The sequence below is a fragment of the Xenopus tropicalis genome, chromosome 7, assembly GCF_000004195.4.
Source record: "Xenopus tropicalis strain Nigerian chromosome 7, UCB_Xtro_10.0, whole genome shotgun sequence".
Taxonomy (NCBI): domain Eukaryota; kingdom Metazoa; phylum Chordata; class Amphibia; order Anura; family Pipidae; genus Xenopus; species Xenopus tropicalis.
In genome coordinates this window covers 49,583,377-49,605,526 of record NC_030683.2, presented here as the reverse complement: position 1 = coordinate 49,605,526, position 22,150 = coordinate 49,583,377, and the positions used below count along the sequence as shown (strand labels likewise).

The 22,150-nt window shown below is 37.7% G+C and overlaps 1 protein-coding gene across 5 annotated transcripts in view; it reads right to left on the bottom strand.

Annotated features, from left to right (window-relative positions):
- LOC101732381 (acanthoscurrin-2) overlaps nucleotides 1-22,150 on the bottom strand; it is a 58,946-nt gene that overhangs the window by 26,841 nt on the left and 9,955 nt on the right. For 2 of the 5 annotated variants that reach the window (XM_031906363.1, XM_031906364.1), the window contains exons 4-5: nucleotides 11,717-11,956; nucleotides 1,733-1,918 (exon numbers count right to left, since the gene is read on the bottom strand). In XM_031906363.1, coding sequence (XP_031762223.1) covers nucleotides 1,733-1,918; nucleotides 11,717-11,956 — 426 coding nt within the window. Of the gene's footprint in view, nucleotides 1-1,459; nucleotides 2,084-3,079; nucleotides 3,125-3,412; nucleotides 3,576-11,447; nucleotides 12,083-13,104; nucleotides 13,150-13,581; nucleotides 13,746-22,150 lie in introns of those variants that run through there. The other 3 variants (XM_031906367.1, XM_031906365.1, XM_031906366.1) reach the window with 3 other exon arrangements.

Here is a 22,150-nt window from a genome sequence, read left to right as displayed (position 1 = left end):
TAAATAAATGCGTTTTTAGAGATCACTTGAAGGCAGAGAGATTGGGAGAAAGTCTGACAGTTTGTGGGAGCAAATTCCTTTTAAACATGGGTGTATGAGGAAAAGTTTACAAAAACTATTAAAACATTACATCACAGTGCTGCAGTTATTGAAATGAAAGGGGTTTATTGTTTAAATATTTAACTGAGGAATCTAGAGGGTTTTCCAGAAGTTTAATATTCATCCTGAGTTGCTGACAACTTCCTGTCAGTAAATGTTGTGTTGAACGGACACAAGTGGGAACAGAATTACCTGACAGATTGAGATCCTATTGTATAAAGAAGGAGGATGAGCTGGAATGGGTATATGTATTTGAGTTCATATTTGCCCTTTAGATTGATCCCTAACCAATGACCCCTTTAGTCTCCTAGAGCAACTCCACTTATTATTATTCTTTTACTAACACCAGCTATTCCGTCATTCACTAGTAGTGATGAACAAATTTTTTCGTCAGGAATGGATTCGCAGCAAATTTCTGCATTTTGCCATTGGCAAATTGTTTCACTTCCGTGAAAATTCGCTGCTCGTAAAATTTTGTTTTGATTCGATCCCATTAAAATGGGGACGGTCACGTAAAACTATGGCACAGTTGCGTCAAAAAGTGCAGGCGACAAAAAAAAAATAAAGACGTGGGCAACCAAAAATGCCAACCCTTCTGAAGCCTCTCCAAAACCTCTTTCAAACCCCTTCTTGAAGCTATCCAATGTATCTTCCATTACAAATAATTCAGAGAGAAGTTTCCACAGCCTCACAGCTCTCGTTGTAAAAAACCCTTTCTGAATATTTCTATTTAACCATCTTTCTTTCTGGCATATTCTGGATGGGACATACTAGCGCTCTGTAAAGTAGAAAAAAGAACCCCTCCTACTGCGAATCTGTGACCCTTTTAATGCAGCGCAGAACCTTGTTTTCCCTTGGAGCTGTTGATTGGTGTTGCTTGCTACAGCCGAGTTTATGATCTACAAGGACCCCAATGTCCTTCTCCATTATGGATAGCATAGGAAAGCAAGTCTGAGATTCAGAAATAGGGGCCTGTCTAATACTGAACTATGTTTTCTCAGTACCTGGGGGTGTATTCAGTCTGGCCCTGGTGCCTTGTCATTAATTTTGATTAAACCTTTCTGTACCATATCCTGAATTAACCGCTGACTAGATTGAGCTGAGCCATCAGCGTCCCTATAAGGTGGGTCTTGCAGATTTATCACATTTGCTTTTTCTGTATCTTTTATAACCATAATATTACCATTATTTAATGAAACCACATTCTCAGCCACACTCTATTAAATGTACCATTTGTATAGTAATCATCTGCAAATAGCTTAACTTATATGTTCATAATGTTTACTTTACAAATAAATGTAACTTGCTTGGTTTTTTTTTATGTTATAATGTGTCCCTAGTAATCTTTATGATTCCATAGTTACTTTAATCAATTTGTTTATTCAGTTTACTAAAGTGAACTTTACATTATGTTCAACAGCAAAATTACTATATGAAAGCTTTTTCCAATCATTTTCCAATGTTGTTTTAACAAAGATTTTTTTAATCATGCTTTACAATTCTAATCTTGATTCTAATCTTCATTTTTTGACTCCTCCTCCACAGCCTGATCCATAGCTTCCTCCAACATTGTAGCTTCCACTCGTCTGGCTGCTGCAGCAGCCTCCGCTTCCACTAATCTGGCTGATGCCACCTGCTCCGCTTCCACAAATGCCACTTCCACTAATCTGGCTGATGCCACCTGTTCCACATCCGCCAATGCCACTTCCACTAATCTGGCTGATGCCACCTGCTCCGCATCCACTGATGCCACTTCCACTAATCTGGCTGATGCCTGCTCCGCATCCACTGATGCCACTTCCACTAATCTGGCTGATGCCTGCTCCGCATCCACTGATGCCACTTCCACTAATCTGGTTGATGCCACCTAGTCCGCTTCCACCGATGCCACTAATCTGGCTAATATTACTTGCTCCATAAGTTCCTCCAGCACCTCCTGCGCAACCTCCACTTATCTGGCCAACCTGACCTTGTTGGCAAGTGCCTGTTAAGAAAAATTAAAGATTTAAAAATGAAATTAAAAAGTATTTAAAAATATCGAACTACCTATGCTTTTGAATGCAGTTAATTCCCAATTATGGTCATATTTACTTGCAAAGCTTAACGTTAGACCCACATATTATAATAACATTGACTGAACTGGGATGGCAAGCATGATCATAAAAGAGGATATCCACCTTTGGACAAGAGTCTGAATATGAACATCTCCTGTCTAAAAAAACATTTTATAAAATATTCAGCTCTCCAGATAATTACCGGTGAAGGAGTACATTGCTGATGTTTCAGCTTCTTGGTATTTCTTGCATCCCCCATCCATTCCCTATCTGATAAAAAATGAAATGCAAACATGAAGCGCTACTGTACAAGATGCATATCTTTGATACGATTGGCTGGCAGATTCAAAGATATGCAAATTCAACTGAATGGAAGAGACATGCTCAGTGGTTTTTCATGCCTGCACTTCATTTTTTATTTCCTGCACACTGACACAGGCGAGGTTGGTGATCCCTCTGCATGGGGGAGGGGGGCGGGGGGGAGGGTGATAGAGGATATTTGGACTGGGAATACAAAGCATTAGTGGTAATTTTCTTGACAACAAAATATTTTTCAAAATGTAACCTGTACACCTTCTGTATATCTTCTCAAGTAAAAGACGCTATGCAGAACATACAAGCACCATGCAATTTGCTTACAGTGCCCTATACCCAACAGCAGTTATTCTGAGTTTGATTCATTATTTACCGCTGAAAAATGCCATTGTCACTTTATTTAAACATTAGATGCTTATTATAAATCCATGATACTGATATATACATTGCATACATGGTAATATAGTGTACAAAAATGTGGACATAAATTCATGTCAATGCAGATTATAAGCCTCATTGTTTAACTCATATGCTACATAAAAGATCAATCAAGTGTATTTTCTACATACAATTCCATAAAGCTGTAGGAAAGAACAAAACAATATTCCTACCTGCACATCCCTGGTTACCTTGGAGTTGCTGAACTGGTGCACATGCTGTGAAGAAAAAACATTTGTACTGCTGTTTAAAACATGCCTGTAGGTTTAATGTTTCTAGCTCTAAATTAAACATGGCATTATTATTGCTATAATTTATTACAGCCCTTTTGGTGTGATTACCAATATGCGAATAGCAGAACAACCTAAATCAAATATAACCCTACATCACCTGTTCATAAGCTTTATAAAAATGTTCATTAAAGACCAATAATATCAGCATCAACATCTTATTTTTAGTACTTTTGTATTTAAAAATAAACCACTGACTGTTAGACCCATACTTACGGTTAGTACTTATGTATTGTTGTGAGGATCCTCCTATTCCACTGCCTCCACTGCCATAATATCCACCTCCTCCACCACAACCACCTTTGACTCCAGACATGATTTCTCAACAAACTGGATAAGAACTGAAGGAGTAGGTTGGTATGGATCTGCTAACAGTGATCGTTTGTACTGCATTTATATACTATTTACATTCTGACTGTCAAGATTTTAGGAGCCAATGAGATCTCTATAAAATCCCAAATATGATGATAATGATGATGATGAAGTTATTGGTGGTTAATGATTCAGTACATTTTTTGTTATTTTTAACTTCAGGGTGTACCTTATTGCTATAAAGTCTCTATGAATTCAGCAGAATACCAATGAGTAGTATGGGTATTATATTCTAATAATACCTGAGTCAGTTTAAATGAGGATAATAATTGCATTGGTAATAGACAAAGAATATCTGAACAGCTCTCTGGTAATACCATGCCTGAACTTTTGCAAGAATTTATAGTGCAATATATTAGCTTATGAGGCAAAAACAGAATCTAAAGATATTTCAAAGGTTCTCTCTTTTTGTATTTATAGCAATAAAATGTAACCTTTTAAGCTATATATATATATATATTACCATTTTGTTGCTGTGTAAATGTAAAAATGGTCTATCCTTCTGGCAACAATATTGTATCTGATCTGAACTGTTACAAGATGCTGAAAAAACTCTAAATCAAGTATAACTGGCAGTCTATTTCTGCTCTGCTGTTACAGGAGTAAATGACTATGTAAATTGTAATTTCAAAGAACATAATAGTCATTGAATTTTATCAGGGCAATATCTTAAAATCATGGATCTATCCCCATTCATATAACAAGTGTTAGGGTGTGATAAACCCAGTCAGAGGGCTTCATTTACCTTTGTGATAGAGACCCTGACTTTCTAATAATGTGATGTCCATATAATTGGTGTATTGGATAATCTCTTCACTACAAATAAAAAAAAAAGTCTGAAAGACTTTTCTCACATCAGTTTTATTAGAGTACAGTCTCAAAAATAGAATAATGCAGGTTTTGAAAAATAGTCTATGGCACAGTTACCACAGTCTACTTAACACAGCAAAGAAATGATTTTGTAAAGAGCAGACAATATGGCTGATATTGAGTGATGAGTGAATCTGGCCCATTTTGGTTCGCCAAAAATTGACGGAACATTTGGAAAATTTGCAAAACGGCAGAAAATCCACGAAAAGCGTTTCTCGCACAACTATTTTGACGCCTGTGTCTTTTTGTTGGCCACGTCTTTTTTTGTTGCGACCACGTCAACACACCCGATCTTTTTTCGAGGCGCGACTAATTTTTATGCAGCTGAAGTTTTGCAAAACAATTCGCCAATGGCGAAATGTGGAATTTCGCTGCCTGCCGAAAAAATTAGCTCATCACTGATGGTGACCTATCAGAAATATGCGCAGTGATAAACCCCACTACATTTTGCAGATTCGCTCGTCACCATAAGTAACTGCCCACGTGCAAAGATGTTTTACCCTCTCTCTGTGCTCTCCTATGCAGTCTGTCTGTACCCCCTAGCGCCTTCTAGGGTATTTTAACCCTTTAAGTGCCAAAAATGTAGAATCTAATAATAATAATAATATGTTACAAAATGTGGGGTACATATTGGGTCAAAATGCAAGCTTTGTGACAATTTTCAGACATTTTATAAAAACCATTATGTTCAGCATAGGTTTATAGTTTGGTAGTTTGAAGTAGAAAGATGTACTGTATTTACCCATTTTTATTTTGTCAGAATGTGTACTATTGGAAAATATATGGTTTTACAAGGTCTCCATACTGTTCGGGGGTCTTATAGTACATAGTATGCATACTGGGTGCTAAAATTGCACCAGCTAGAGCATCAGGAATGAAAATTCATATACACTATTTTCATTTGGGTGCCTCTGTATGCCACATACTTTGGTAATCCTATGCACAATGAGCATCAAACTGTTCAGTGGACCCTTGGCTTTCATATTTAGAATGTTGTGTCTTGGTACCTAATGTTACGTGGGAGATAATGTGCTTGGTGCTTGATGCAATTTTCAGGTATTTCATCAAAATTGCCAATTTTTGGAAAGCATTGTCACTCGGTAGTTTGAAGTAGAAAGACATTCACCCGAAATATGTTTCTGGTATAAATCCCTATATCGTGAAAACTATAAATTTTTTTCTTTTTTTTATTTAGAGTTCTCAATCCTGTTCCAGAAGTTGAAATACACAAAAAACTCAGATTTGAAAAGCTCAGGTTCTCCTAAAAAAACAATATATACTTTTCCTACAACAACCTAAATGCCCTGGATATCAGGTTCATTGGTAGCACCTTGATGTCCCAGTCTGTCAATCAAAAATGTGACCCCCCCCCCAACTTCTGAATGAAGAAAGAATGAAGAGACATTTTGCTAGTAAAGAGTAAGATGATTATTTCAGGAACAGTACAGAATTTGTAACTGATTATATTTAGAAAGTTTCATGTTTCTGTGAAATGAAGCATTTATTAGAATTTCATTTTTGCAATGTAACACTATTAGGAAAGGCTAATAAAGAGTTAATCTCAAGCTGCAGGCATACCTTCAGTTCTCTCAATAGTGCCCTTAGGTCTCCCCATATTTCTCCTGTTCAGATGATGAGAAGCCTCATAGGAAAAAAAAACGCTGAGCTCTGTAAACTAAATTCCCATTATGTCTCGCTCCTGCACCAAGACCCCTGTTCATAAGCAGTTTGTAAAACAATGAGAAAGCTTTCTGCTGATTGGCTCAGATTACTCATTCCTAAAGAGGGGGGGGGGGGCGTTCTTAGCAGGGGGAGCAGGAGAGGGGAGAGACTTTGGCACAGGAATTACAGAGACAAGGAAGGAGACAAGAAATCTTTTGATAGAGGGCTCAGTGCTGCGTTTCTGTAAGTGCTCATGGCTGTATTTACATAGACCTTTCTGATAAAGCTTACTTAGTTTTAACTTAGTTTTTACCTTTCTTTCTTCTTTAAGATTTAACAATCTGCTTTTCCTGTTAAAAGTGAGCTTCTTACTCTATATAAGTTCCTTACCTAGTATGAAGTGACAGCATGGATCATACAAATAAAATGCTGTTGGACTGCTATATTAATGCCGGTTGGTCATACAGTATTTAATCCTGGAGCTATGACAAATTTGTATTTACCAATTGCTCAGTGCAGTGCCACAAGGTGGTTAATTAACCATTTGTTGGATAGTTTCATCTCAAATGTAAAGATACTTTTACCTATTTTAGCACCATACCGCTTAAGCCAACAATGGGAGCTTTTATAAGCCAACATGTTCTACGAGGATAAAAATCATCCATGATTGCTCTCTGGGAAGTGCAGTTGTGCGTGTTTCTTGGCCTGATAACATTCACCAGAGCATTTTCAGGCATTTCAGATACAAGTGGCTACATGACCCATATGATTTGAGCCTTAGGTTCATGGCACACCAGAGGCAGATTTATTAAAGTGTGAAACAGAGCTCATCACATTAAAATCCCAGCACTCATTATTTATTCTTATGGGAGTTTTAGAGGCATATATATATCAAATGGTAAACTCTAACTTTCACCCATAAACCTCTAAAATCCCACAGAAATGAATAGAGAGTAAAGGGATTTTACCATATTGAGTTCTAATTTCACACTTTTCACACATAAATCTGCCCCTTATTACACCTTGGCCTGCCTGAATGGCAGCTGCTTGATACCAGCAATGATAGGTGGATGCTCAGTAGTGATGGGTGTAATGGGTGTTTCTCTACTGGTAAACATACACCAGGCAGCAAAGGCCTGCTGTACTGTGGGCTGTAGGCTCCAAGACAAGACCTATACAAGTGCTTGCCGTTTTCCTACGTCTTGCTTTTTATTCACACTGGCAGATTTGGATTGCTAAAATATCAACTATCTTTTTACTTTCTTTTTTATTTAAAATGAAATGTTAACTATGGAATTAGTACATTTTAGCAGTTGTTAGTATGTTACTGTTTATTATATATTGTGAAAATGACAAAGTAGAGAACACCTCTGCATATAAATTGAAAGAGAAATAAAGGACAAAATTTAAATGCATAAATGTGATAACTGCTGAAAAAAATTACTCCAAAAAAGTTAGACATGTAGATACTTTCTAGTACAGTCTACCTTGCCTGCATGTGTGTATTTACTGTCATCTGTGAATAGAAAACTGTAATAAATGGGAAACTGCTGAGTGATAACAGCTCCTAGTTCAAAAAAGTTTCAGTATATAAATGTAAGGTAGAGAACTGTGAGCAATTACCCATAAAATAATGGACTAAATTATATCTATATTTTCTCATTTCAAAATCATAACTCATTATTCTTAAATCTAAACAATTGGTAATAATAAAAAAAACCCTTTTATCATTCCATGGATTGCTGTTTATATTGTCATCTATTAACTTAATTATATAAGCTATCACCTATAGGAACATGTCTTTTTTAACTAGGTGCTTTTGTTTATAAGGGGGTAGACAAATAACGTATTTGGGCCTAAACACTTCTGTTGGGTTCCTGGCAATAATTACAACTTTATAGTGAACTTTGTCCCAAAACTGCATTTGTGCTCACTGCAAGGCTTTAAAACAAATGTGTACATTCTATGTAATAGTTACATAGTTACATAGTTGCACATGGTTAAAAAAGAACAGGGTCCACAAGTTCAACCCTTCCAAGTAAACCCAGCACACACAACCTATACTTACCAATCTATACACTCTCATACATAAACTATATATATATACACAAATATCAGAACTAACTGTAGATATTAGTATCACAATAGCCTTGGATACTATGCTTGTTCAAGAACTCAAATGGAAGCTCCGTTCCACTATTCTGGTGGCTTCTGGTGCGTTAATTGTTTTTATTGGAAAAAAAGTACACCCCTTATCTGCCTATAATCCCCTCTAATGTATTTGTACAGAGTAATCATGTCCCCTCGCAAGTGCCTCTTTTCCAGAGAAAACAACCCCAACCTTGACAGTCTAACCTCATAGCTTAAATCTTCCCTCCCTTTATCAGTTTAGTTGCACGTCTCTGCACTCTCTCCAGCTCATTAATATCCTTCTTAAGGACTGGAGCCCAAAACTGCACCGCATACTCAAGGTGAGGCCTTACCAGAGACCTATAAGGAGGCAAAATTATGTTTTCATCCCATGAGTCAATGCCCATTTTTTATACAAGACAGCACTTTATTTGCTTTAGTAGCCACCGAACAACATTGCCAGGAATTAGACAACTTGTTATCTACAAAAAACCCCAGATCCTTCTCCATTAAGGATCCCCCCAACAAACTACCATTCAGTATATAGCTTGTGTTTATATTATTTTTACCAAAATGCATAACTTTGCACTTGTCCACATTGAAGCTCATTTTCCAGTTTGCTGCCCAGTTTTCCAAGTTTGTCAAATCGCTGTGTAAAGCGGCAGCATCCTGCATGGAACTTATAGTTTTGCACAATTTAGTGTTGTCAGCAAAAATAGAAACAGTACTCTCTATGCCCACCTCCAGGTCATTAATAAACAAGTTAAAAAGCAAAGGACCAAGGACTGACCCCCAGGCCCGGATTTGTGGAGAGGCCACAAAGGCCCGGGCCTAGGGCGGCAGAAACCTGGGGGCGTCTTGCCGCCCCCCCGCACTAAAATCTCCCCACTGCTCCGTATGCAACTTTGGCCGACCGCGCATGTGTGCGCGCAACCCTACCCCCCCGCGCTCTTCGCACATTGCGCATGCGCACGCAACCCTCCTGTTTGCGCATGCGCACTCGGGGGGAGGGGGCGTGCGACTGGGGGCGGCCCAGGAGCAGCCGGTTTAGAAATCCGGCCCTGCTGACCCCTGCGGTACTCCACTAACAACACTGGCCCAATTAGAAAATGCTCCATTTACCACTACTCTTTGTAATCTATCCATCAGCCAGTTCTCTATACAATTACAGATATTGTATACTGTATATATATAAATATCTGTATACTTGCAAAGCAATGTATTAAAGATATTCTATTTTCCTTCTGTGTCTAACCCTATGAAAAGCCTTTCCCAGTTGACACATTGCAGAGATGCCCTTATACTGGTAACATACCTAAACATATATAAATATTTTATATCTGTGTTTTTTGACAAATCAACGATACATGTGGTTAAAGGGGATGTATAGTCAAAAAATATAATCCTTGTGTATGTTATTTGAACCAAATTAAATACATTTTTAATATAAAGCAATTTAAAAAATCTCTATCCTTTGTATTTGCACAATATGCTATTACCCTGAAATCTACTGGGACAGTGACCCGCCTGATGTTGAAAAAAAGAAGCTGGTGACTGCTTTGTATCAGACTGGAAAAAGAAAACAAAAACTGGAACTGTCCTATACCAGAAAGCACAGAAGTTTGTTTAGTAGATTGTCATTGGTCAGTTACTGATAGGATCAAGTCAGGCACAGATAAGGAAGTGAAACAAAAGGAGACAAAGAGCTCCAGTTAGCTTTGTTTTAAACCTTTTTAGCAGCAGCATCTTTCATAGTGTTTTCCTATCATAGGGTTATACTGTATATAAACACAGTTAAGATTTTGACTTTACATCCCTTTTAAACATGGGTGTATGAGGATAAGTTTACAAAAACTATTAAAACATTACATCACAGTGCTGCAGTTATTGAAATGAAAGGGGTTTATTGTTTAAATATTTAACTGAGGAATCTAGAGGGTTTTCCAGAAGTTTAATATTCATCCTGAGTTGCTGACAACTTCCTGTCAGTAAATGTTGTGTTGAACGGACACAAGTGGGAACAGAATTACCTGATTGTATAAAGAAGGAGGGCATGCTGGAATGGGTATATGTATTTGAGTTAATATTTGCCCTTTAGATTGATCCCTAACCAATGACCCCTTTAGTCTCCTAGAGCAACTCCACTTATTATTATTATTCTTTTACTAAAACCAGCTATTCCCTCATTCACTAGTAGTGATGAACAAATTTTTTTTGGCAGGCATGGATTCGCAGCGAATTTCCGCATTTCGCCATTGGCAATTTTTTTCACAAAACTTCCATGAAAATTCGCTGCACGTCAAAGGGCGTGGCCACTATGGCACGGTCGCGTCAAAAAAGGGCGCGGTTGTGTCAAAACGTGCAGGCGACAGAAAAAAAAAGACGTGGGCACCAAAAAAAATAAAGACGTGGGTGACCAAAAAATGCCAACCCTTCTGAAGCCTCTCCAAAACCTCTTTCAAACCCCTTCTTGAAGCTATCCAACGTATCTTCCATTACAAATAATTCAGAGAGAAGTTTCCACAGCCTCACAGCTCTCGCTGTAAAAAACCCTTTCTGAATATTTCGATTTAACCGTCTTTCTTTCTGACATATTTTGGATGGGACATACTAGCGCTCTGTAAAGTGGAAAAATGAACCCCTCCTACTGCGAATCTGTGACCCTTTTAATGCAGTGCAGAACCTTGTTTTCCCTTGGAGCTGTTGACTGGTGTTGCTTGCTACAGCCGAGTTTATGAATTACAAGGACCCCAATGTCCTTCTCCATAATGGATAGCATAGGAAAGCAAGTCTGAGATTCAGAAATAGGGGCCTGTCTAATACTGAACTATGTTTTCTCAGTACCTGGGGGTGTATTCAATCTGACCCTGGTGCCTTGTAATTAATTTTGATTAAGCCTTTCTGTACCATATCCTGAATTAACCACTGACTAGATTGAGCTGAGCCATCAGCATCCCTATAAGGTGGGTCTTGCAGATTTATCACATTTGCTTTTTCTGTATCTTTTATAACCATAATATTACCATTATTTAATGAAACCACATTCTCAGCCACACTCTATGAAATGTACCATTTGTATAGTAATCATCTGCAAATAGCTTAACTTATATGTTCATAATGTTTACCTTACAAATAAATGTAACTTGCCTGGTTTTTTTGTTTGTTATAATGGAATGAATTTTAGTGTGTGTCCCTAGTAATCATTATGATTCCATAGTTATTTTAATCAATATGTTTATTCAGATTAATAAAGTGAACTTTACTTTATGTTCAACAGCAAAATTACTATATGAAAGAATTTTCCAATCTTTTCCAATGTTGTTTTAACAAAGATTTTTTTAATTATGCTTTACAATTCTAATCTTGATTCTAATCTTCATTTTTTAACTCCTCCTCCACAGCCTGATCCATAGCTTCTTCCAACATTGTAGCTTCCACTCGTCTGGCTGCTGCAGCAGCCTCCACTTCCACTAATCTGGCTGATGCCACCTGCTCCACTTCCACCAATGCCACTTCCACTAATCTGGCTGATGCCACCTGCTCCGCATCCACTGATGCCACTTCCACTAATCTGGCTGATGCCACCTGCTCCGCATCCACTGATGCCACTTCCACTAATCTGGCTGATGCCACCTGCTCCGCATCCACTGATGCCACTTCCACTTATCTGGCTCATGCCTACTCCGCTTCCACTGATGCCACTTCCACTAATCTGGCTGATGCCACCTGCTCCGCATCCACCGATGCCACTAATCTGGCTGATATTGCTTGCTCCATAAGTTCCTCCAGCACCTCCTGCGCAACCTCCACTTATCTGGCCAACCTGACTTTGTTGGCAAGTGGTAACAGTGCCTGTTAAGAAAAATTAAAGATTTAAAAATGAAATGAAAAAATATCGAACTACCTATGCTTTTGAATGCAGTTAATTCCCAATTGTGATCATATTTACTTGCAAAGCTTAACATTAGACCCAAATATTATAATAACATTGACTAAACTGGGATGGCAAGCATGATTATTAAAGAGGATATCCACCTTTGGACAAGAGTCTGAATATAAACAGCTCCTGTCTAAAAAAAAAATTTTTTAATTGTTTTAATTTTGTAAAATATTCAGCTCTCCAGATAATTACCGGTGAAGGAGTGCATTGCTGATGTTTCAGCTCCTTGGTATTTCTTGCATCCCCCAATCCATTCTCTATCTGATAAAAAATGAAGTGCAAACATGAAACGCTACTGTACAAGATGCATATCTTTGATACGATTGGCTGGCATGATTCAGCCAGTCATTTCAAAGATATGCAAATTCAACTGAATGGAAGAGACATGCTCAGTGGTTTTCCATGCCTGCACTTCATTTTTTATTTCCTGCACACTGACACAGGGAAGAGGTTGGTGATCCCTCTGCATGGGATGGGGGGGGGGGGGGGGAGGGTGATAGAGGATATTTGGACTGGGAATACAAAGCATTAGTGGTAATTTTCTTGACAACAAAATATTTTTTAAAATGTAACCTGTACACCTTCTGTATATCTTCTCAAGTAAAAGACGCTATGCAGAACATACAAGCACCATGCAATTTGCTTACAGTGCCCTATACCCAACAGCAGTTATTCTGAGTTTGATTCATTATTTACCGCTGAAAAATGCCATTGTCACTTTATATAAACATTAGATGCTTATTATAAATCCATGATACTGATATATACATTGCATACATGGTAATATAGTGTACAAAAATGTGGACATAAATTCATGTCAATGCAGATTATAAGCCTCATTGTTTAACTCATATGCTACATAAAAGATCTATCAAGTGTATTTTCTACATACAATTCCATAAAGCTGTAGGAAAGAACAAAACAATATTCCTACCTGCACATCCCTGGTTACCTTGGAGTTGCTGAACTGGTGCACATGCTGTAAAGAAAAAACATTTGTACTGCTGTTTAAAACATGCCTGCAGGTTTAATGTTTCTAGCTCTAAATTAAACATGGCATTATTATTGCTATTACACACCCTTTGGTATGATTACCAATATAAAAAAAAAAATAAAAGTAAAGAAAAACTATGATGCCACAATACCCAAACTGAGCCCATTGTATTAGTTTCATAACAGAATTTGAACAATACTGCTATTTTGGGATATTGGATATACTGTACTTATACACTAAAAACTTTGTTAAAGAAGGGCAGTAAATGAGGTAGGCACCGCAAACATGATTGCCTAAATCAAATACAACCTTACATCACCTGTTCATAAGCTTTATAAATATGTCAAGTACTAAACATCTTATATTTAGTACTTTTGTATTTAAAAATAAACCACTGACTGTTAGACCCATACTTACGGTTAGTACTTATGTATTGTTGTGAGGATCCTCCTATTCCACTGCCTCCACTGCCATAATATCCACCTCCTCCACCACAACCACCTTTGACTCCAGACATGATTTCTCAACAAACTGGATAAGAACTGAAGGAGTAGGTTGGTATGGATCTGCTAACAGTGATCGATTGTACTGCATTTATATACTATTTACATTCTGACTGTCAAGTTTTTAGGAACCAATGAGATCTCTATAAAATTCCAAATATGATGATAATGATGATGATGAAGTTATTGGTGGTTAATGATTCAGTACATTTTTTGTTATTTATAACTTCAGGGTGTACCTTATTGCTATAAAGTCTCTATGAATTCAGCAGAATACCAATGAGTAGTATGGGTATTATATTCTAATAATACCTGAGTCAGTGTAAATGAGGATAATTGCATTGGTAATAGACAAAGAATATCTGAACAGTTGTCTGGTAATACCATGCCTGAATTTTGGCAAGAATTTATAGTGCAATATATCAGCTTATGAATTAGGCAAAAACAGAATCTAAAGATATTTCAAAGGTTCTCTCTTTTTTTATTTATAGCAATAAAATGTAACCTTTTAAGCTATGTATACAGGTATATACTACTTTTTTGTTGCTGTGTAAATGTAAAAATGGTCTGTCCTTGTGACAACAATATTGTATCTGATCTGAATTGTTACAAGATGCTGAAGTAGGTATAACAGGCTTTATTGTATAGGGTGTTCTTTGCTTAAACAAGATGCCAACTCTAAAATCAAGTATAACTGGCAGTCTTTCTGCTGTTACAGGAGTAAATGTCTATGTAAATTGTAATTTCAAAGAACGTAATAGTCATTGAATTTTATCAGGGCAATATCTTAAAATCATGTATCTATCCCCATTTATATAACAAGTGTTAGGGTGTGATAAAACCTGTCAGAGGGCTTCATTTACCTTTGTGATAGAGACCCTGACTTTCTAATAATGTGATGTCCATATAACTGGTGTATTGGATAATCTCCTCCATACAAATAAAAAAAAAAAAGGCTGAAAGACTTTTCTCACATCAGTTAATAGTGTACAGTCTCAAAAATACAAACCGGATTCCAAAAAAGTTGGGACACTAAACAAATTGTGAATAAAAACTGAACGCAATGATGTGGAGGTGCCAACTTCTAATATTTTATTCAGAATAGAACATAAATCATGGAACAAAAGTTTAAACTGAGAAAATGTACCGTATTAAGGGAAAAATATGTTGATTCAGAATTTCATGGTGTCAACAAATCCCAAAAAAGTTGGGACAAGGCCATTTTCACCACTGTGTGGCATCTCCCCTTCTTCTTACAGCACTTAACAGACATCTGGGGACCGAGGAGGCCAGTTTCTCAAGTTTAGGAATAGGAATGCTCTCCCATTCTTGTCTAATACAGGCCTCTAACTGTTCAATCGACTTGGGCCTTCTTTGTCGCACCTTCCTCTTTATGATGCGCCAAATGTTCTCTATAGGTGAAAGATCTGGACTGCAGACTGGCCATTTCAGTACCCGGATCCTTCTCCTACGCAGCCATGATGTTGTGACTGATGCAGAATGTGGTCTGGCATTATCTTGTTGAAAAATGCAGGGTCTTCCCTGAAAGAGATGGGAGCATATGTTGTTCTAGAACCTGAATATATTTTTCTGCATTGATGCTGCCTTTCCAGACATGCAAGCTGCCCATGCCACACACACTCATGCAACCCCATACCATCAGAGATGCAGGCTTCTGAACTGAGCGTTGATAACAACTTGGGTTGTCCTTGTCCTTTTTGGTCCGGATGACATGGCTTCCTAGATTTCCAAAAAGAACTTCGAATCGTGACTCATCTGACCACAGAACAGTCTTCCATTTTGCCACACTCCATTTTAAATGATCCCTGGCCGAGTGAAAATGCCTGAGCTTGTGGATCTTGCTTAGAAATGGCTTCTTCTTTGCACTGTAGAGTTTCAGCTGGCAACGGCGGATGGCACGATGGATTGTGTTCACTGACAATGGTTTCTGGAAGTATTCCTGAGCCCATTCTGTGATTTCCTTTACAGTAGCATTCCTATTTGTGGTGCAGTGTCGTTTAAGGGCATCCAGTATGGTTTTACGGCCTTGACCCTTACGCACAGAGATTGTTCCAGATTCTCTGAATCTTCGGATGATGTTATGCACAGTTGATGATGATAGATGCAAAATCTTCGCAATTTTTCGCTGGGTAACACCTTTCTGATATTGCTCCACTATCTTTCTGCGCAACATTGTGGGAATTGGTGATCCTCTACCCATCTTGGCTTCTGAGAGACACTGCCACTCTGAGAAGCTCTTTTTATACCCAGTCATGTTGCCAATTGACCTAATTTGGTCTTCCAGCTCTTCGTTATGCTCAAATTTACTTTTTCCAGCCTCTTATTGCTACTTGTCCCAACTTTTTTGGGATTTGTTGACACCATGAAATTCTGAATCAACATATTTTTCCCTTAAAATGGTACATTTTCTCAGTTTAAACTTTTGTTCCGTGATTTATGTTCTATTCTGAATAAAATATTAGAAGTTGGCACCTCCACATCATTGCGTTCAGTTTTTATTCACAATTTGTTTAGTGTCCCAACTTTTTTGGAATCCGGTTTGTAGAATAATGCAGGTTTTGGCACAGTTACAACAGTCTACTTAACACAGCAAAGAAATGATTTTGTAAAGAGCAGACAATATGGCTAATAATGAGTGATGAGCGAATCTTGCCCATTTTGGTTCACCAAAAAGTTGTGTAACATTTGGAAAATTTGCAAAACGGCAGAAAATCCATGAAAAACGTCTCTCGCTGTTTTTTTTGATGCCTGCCTCTTTTTGTTGGCAACGTCTTTTTTTGTTGCGACCGCGTCAACACACCCGAACTTTTACGCAGCTGAAGTTTTGCAAATCAATTAGCCAATGGCGAAATGCGGAATTTCGCTGCCTGCTGAAAAAATTGGCTCATCACTGATGGTGACACAAATATGCCCAGTGATAAACCCCACTACATTTTACAGATTCGCTCATCACCATAAGTAACTGCCCACATGCAAAGATGTTCTACCCTCTCTCTGTGCTCTCCTATGCAGTCTGTCTGTACCCACTGTATTGCTCCATGCTCTTACACAACTTGTACTAGCAATAATGCAGAACACACAGGAGAGCACAGCTGCCCACATAGAATTAGTCCTTAGCATATCTTTCTGCCTCACTGGTTGCTGTGATATATCAATGAATAAAAAATATTAGAGAACTGCCATTTAGTGGGCAAAAATAGTGGCTTCTAGGGTATATTAACCCTTTAAGTGCCAAAGAATGTAGAATCTAATAATAATAATATGTTACAAAATGTGGGGTACATATTGGGGCAAAATGCAAGCTTTGTGATGATATTCAGACATTTCATAAAAACCATTATGTTCAGCATAGGTTTGTAGTTTGGTAGTTTGAAGTAGAAAGATGTGCTGTATTTACCCATTTTTGTTTTGTCAGAATGTGTACAATTGGAAAATATATGGTTTTACAAGGTCTCCATATTGTTAGGGGGTCTTATGGTACATAATACACATACTGGGTGCTAAAATTGCACCAGCCAGAGCATCAGGCATGAAAATTCATATACACTATTTTCATTTGGGTGCCTCTGTATGCCACATACTTTGGTAATCCTATGCACAATGAGCATCAAACTGTTCAGTGGACCCTTGGCTTTCATATTTAGAATGTTGTGTCTTGGTACCTAATGTTATGTGGGAGATAATGTGCTTGGTGCTTGATGCAATTTTCAGGTATTTCATCAAAATTGCCAATTTTTGGAAAGCATTGTCACTCGGTAGTTTGGAGTAGAAAGACATGGGTGACCATTTTGAATTCACCTGAAATATGTTTCTGGTATAAATCCCTATATCGTGAAAACTATACATTATTTTCTTTTTTTTTTTTTTTTATTTAGAGCTCTCAATCCTGTTCCAGAAGTGGAAATACACAAAAAAACTCAGATTTGAAAAGCTCAGGTTCTCCTAAAAAAACAATATATACTTTTCCTACCTAAACAACCCCCACCACCCAGTAAATGCCCTGGATATCAGGTTCACTGGTAGGCCCTTGATGTCCCAGTCTGTCAATCAAAATGTGACCCCCCCCCCAACTTCTGCAAGAAAAGGAATGAAGAGACATTTTGCTAGTAAAGAGTAAGATGATTATTTCAGGAACAGTACAGAATTTGTAACTGATTATATTTAGAAAGTTTCATGTTTCTGTGAAATGATGCATTTATTAGAATTTCATTTTTGCAATGTAACACTATTAGGAAAGGCCAATAAAGAGTTAATCTCAAGCTGCAGGCATACCTTCAGTTCTCTCAATAGTGCCCTTAGGTCTCCCCATATTTCTCCTGTTCAGAAGATGAGAAGCCTTATAGTAAAAAAAAACAGCTGAGCGCTGTAAACAAAATTCCCATAATGTCTTACTCCTGCACCAAAACCAAGACCCCTGTACATGAGCAGTTTGTAAAACTATGAGCAGCTTTCTGCTGATTGGCTCAGATCACTCATTCCTAAGGGAGGGGAGAGTATTCTTAGCAGGGGGGGGGCAGGAGAAGGGAGAGACTCTGGCACAGGAATTACAGAGACAAGAAAGGAGACAAGAAATCTTGTTTCTTTTGATAGAGGACTCAGTGCAGCGTTTCTGTGAGTGCTTATGGCTGTATTTACATAGAACTTTCTGAAAAAGTTTACTTAGTTTTTACCTTTCCTTCTCCTTTAAGATTTAATAACCTGCTTTTCCCATTAAAAGTGAGCTGACTATAGGCTTCTTATTCTATAGTAAGTAGTGACAGCATGGATCACACAAATAAAATGCTGTTGGACTGCTTTATTAATGCAGGTTGGTCATATTTAATCCTGGAGCTATGACAAATTTGTATTTACCAATTGCTCAGTGCAGTGCCACAAGGTGGTTAATTAACCATTTGTTGGATAGTTTCATCTAAAATGGAAAGATACTTTTATCTATTTTAGCACCATAACCATAACCATTGGCCTTAAGCCAACAATGGGAGATTTTATAAGCCAACATGTTCTACGAGGATAAAAATCATCCATGATTGCTCTCTGGGAAGTGCAGTTGTGAGTGTTTCTTGGCCTGATAACATTCACCAGAACAATTTCAGGCATTTCAGATACTAGTGGCTACATGACCCATATGATTTGAGCCTTAGGTTCATGGCACACTTTATTAAAGTGTGAAATTAATTAAAGTGTGAAATAGAGCTCATCACATTAAAATCCCAGCACTCATTATTTATTCTTATGGGAGTTTTAGAGGCATATACAGTATATATCAATTGGTAAACTCTAACTTTCACCCATAAACCTCTAAAATCCCACAGAAATGAATAGAGAGTAAAGGGATTTTATCGTGGTGAGCTCTAATTTCACACTTTAATAAATCTGCCCCACGTGTTACCCCTTGTTACAGCTTGGCCTGCCTGAATGGCAGCTGCTTGATACCAGCAATGATAGGTTGATCATCAGTAGTGATGGGTGTAATGGGTGTTTCTCTACTGGTAAACATACACCAGCAAGCAAAGGCCTGCTGTACTGTGGGCTGTAGGCACCAAGACAAGACCTATACAAGTGCTTGCCATTTTCCTACGTCTTGCTTTTTATTCACACTGGCAGATTTGGATTGCTAAAATATCAACTATCTTTTTAATTTCCTTTTTATTTAAAATGGAATGTTAACTATGGAATTAGTAAATTTTAGCAGTTGTTAGTATGTAGAGAGCACCTCTGCATTTAAATTGAAAGAGAAATAAAGGACACAGTGTAAATGCTGAAAAAAATCACTCCAAAAAAGTTAGACATGTAGATACTTTCTAGTACAGTCTACCTTGCCTGCATGTGTGTATTTACTGTCATCTGTGAATAGAAAACTGTAATAAATGGGAAACTGCTGAGTGATAACAGCTCCTAGTTCAAAAAAGTTTCAGTATATAAATGTAAGGTAGAGAACTGTGAGCAATTACCCATAAAATAATGGACTAAATTATATCTATATTTTCTAATTTCAAAATCATAACTCATTATTCTTAAATCTAAACAATTGGTAATAATCAAAAAACCCTTTTATCATTCCATGCATTGCTGTTTATATTGTCATCTATTAACTGAATTAATATCACCTATAGGAACACATTTTTTTTTAACTAGGCGCTTGTGTTTATAAGGGGGTAGACAAATAACTTGTTTCAGCCTTAACACTCTTTTATTTAAAATGGAATGTTAACTATGGAATTAGTACATTTTAGCAGTTGTTAGTATGTACCTGTTTATTATATAATGTGAAAATGACAAAGTAGAGAACACCTCTGCATATAAATTGAAAGAGAAATAAAGGACAAAATGTAAATGCATAAATGTGATAACTGCTGAAAAAAATTACTCCAAAAAAGTTAGACATGTAGATACTTTCTAGTACAGTCTACCTTGCCTGCATGTGTGTATTTACTGTCATCTGTGAATAGAAAACTGTAATAAATGGGAAACTGCTGAGTGATAACAGCTCCTAGTTCAAAAAAGTTTCAGTATATAAATGTAGGGGCCTCTTATTCACTGAAGTGAGGTAAAAACTCTCAATGCTAAGGTAGAGAACTGTGAGCAATTACCCATAAAATAATGGACTAAATTATATATATATTTTCTCATTTCAAAATCATAACTCATTATTCTTAAATCTAAACAATTGGTAATAATATCTAGTAGAATTAAGTCTAAAACTGGACTTTTCTGAGTTTTTCTTGAAAAGTTTCACCACTCATCCAAGTGGCTTCTTCAGTTCAAATAACTGGTAGGGAATTCCCCGGTATTTAAACTCTTGATGGTAGTAGAGTCACAGACATCCAATCACAATGGTTCCATTGAACTTGTTCAGTTAGGTGTTAGCTGAAACTGACAGGTGTAAGAAGGTATGATCCAATCACAATGGTACCAAGATTCTCATTGATGAAGGTGTTAATCCTTCAAAGTACATGACTGGAAGTGTGAACTGTTGTGAAACTGCCGGGGTAAGGATGTCAACGCGCCATTGTATGTTGGTGACAAGCGGTGTCTCAGGCCCCCTCTCAGGGATGGTTTTTCCAAGCATGCATAAATGGCCTCTTTCACACCTCTTTCGAACCATCTGTCCTCTCGGTGCATACGTTACTCTCCTCAAAGGAGTGACCTTTTTCTTTGAGGTGTAGATAGACTGCTGAGTCTTGTCCTGAGGAGTTCGCCCGCCTATGTTGGGCCATTCTCTTACAGAGAGGTTGTTTTGTCTCCCCAATGTATAAGTCTGAGCACTCTTCACTACACTGGACAACATAGACCACATTACTTTTCATGTGCTTGGGTGTAGGGTCTTTAGGGTGCACCAGCTTTTGTCTCAGGGTGTTGCTGGGTTTGAAAAACACAGGAATGCGATGTTTGTTGAAAATTCTCCTAAGTTTTTCTGATGTTCCAGCAACATATGGAATGACTATGTTGTTTCGCCTGCTGTGTTCCTCCCTTTCCCCTCCCATTTTCAAGAAAAACTCAGAAAAGTCCAGTTGTTTTAGACTTAATTCTACTAGATACTGTATATCATGACCTGGATGAATGAGAATCTTCATAGAATAGTAATAATCAAAAAAACCCTTTTATCATTCCATGCATTGCTGTTTATACTGTCATCTATTAACTGAATTATATGAGCTATCACCTATAGGAACATGTCTTTTTTAACTAGGTGCTTTTGTTTATAAGGGGGTAGACAAATAACGTATTTGGGCCTAAACACTTCTGTTGGGTTCCTGGCAATAATTACAACGTCCTGATGTGGAAAAAAAAGAAGCTGGTGACTGCTTTGTATCAGAGTGGAAAAAGAAAACAAAACATGGAACTGTCCTATACCAGAAAGCACAGAAGTTTCTTTACTAGATTGTCATTGGTCAGTTGCTGATAGGATCAAGTCAGGCACAGATAAGGAAGTGAAACAAAAGGAGACAAAGAGCTCCAGTTAGCTGTGTTTTAAACCTTTGTCATCTGATTTATTTAGAACAACATCTTTCATAGTGCTTTCCTATCATAGGGTTATATATAAACACAGTTAAGATTTTGACTTTACATCCCTTTTAAACATGGGTGTATGAGGAATAGAGATGTAGCGAACTGTTCGCTGGCGAACTAATTCGCGCGAACATCGTGTGTTCGCAAATTCGGAAGTTCGCGAACTTTCTGCGTATGTTCGCAATTTGGGTTCGCCGCGTTTTTTTTCCGCTGCGTTTTTTCTCAGCCTAAAAATGCCGCACAACCACACATGGCGTTTTTCAGCCTAGTACTGGTTTAAGCAAATCCGGTTTCCATGGTGCTAATAGTGCGAAATAGCAAAAAACGCCGCGTATTTCCGCTAGGTTTGCCCGTTTTTACGCAACGATGTGTCAACAAAGTATTTTTAAGAGACATTTTTGCCCTTGATCCCCCTCCTGCATGTCACTGTCCAGGTCGTGGCACCCTTTAAA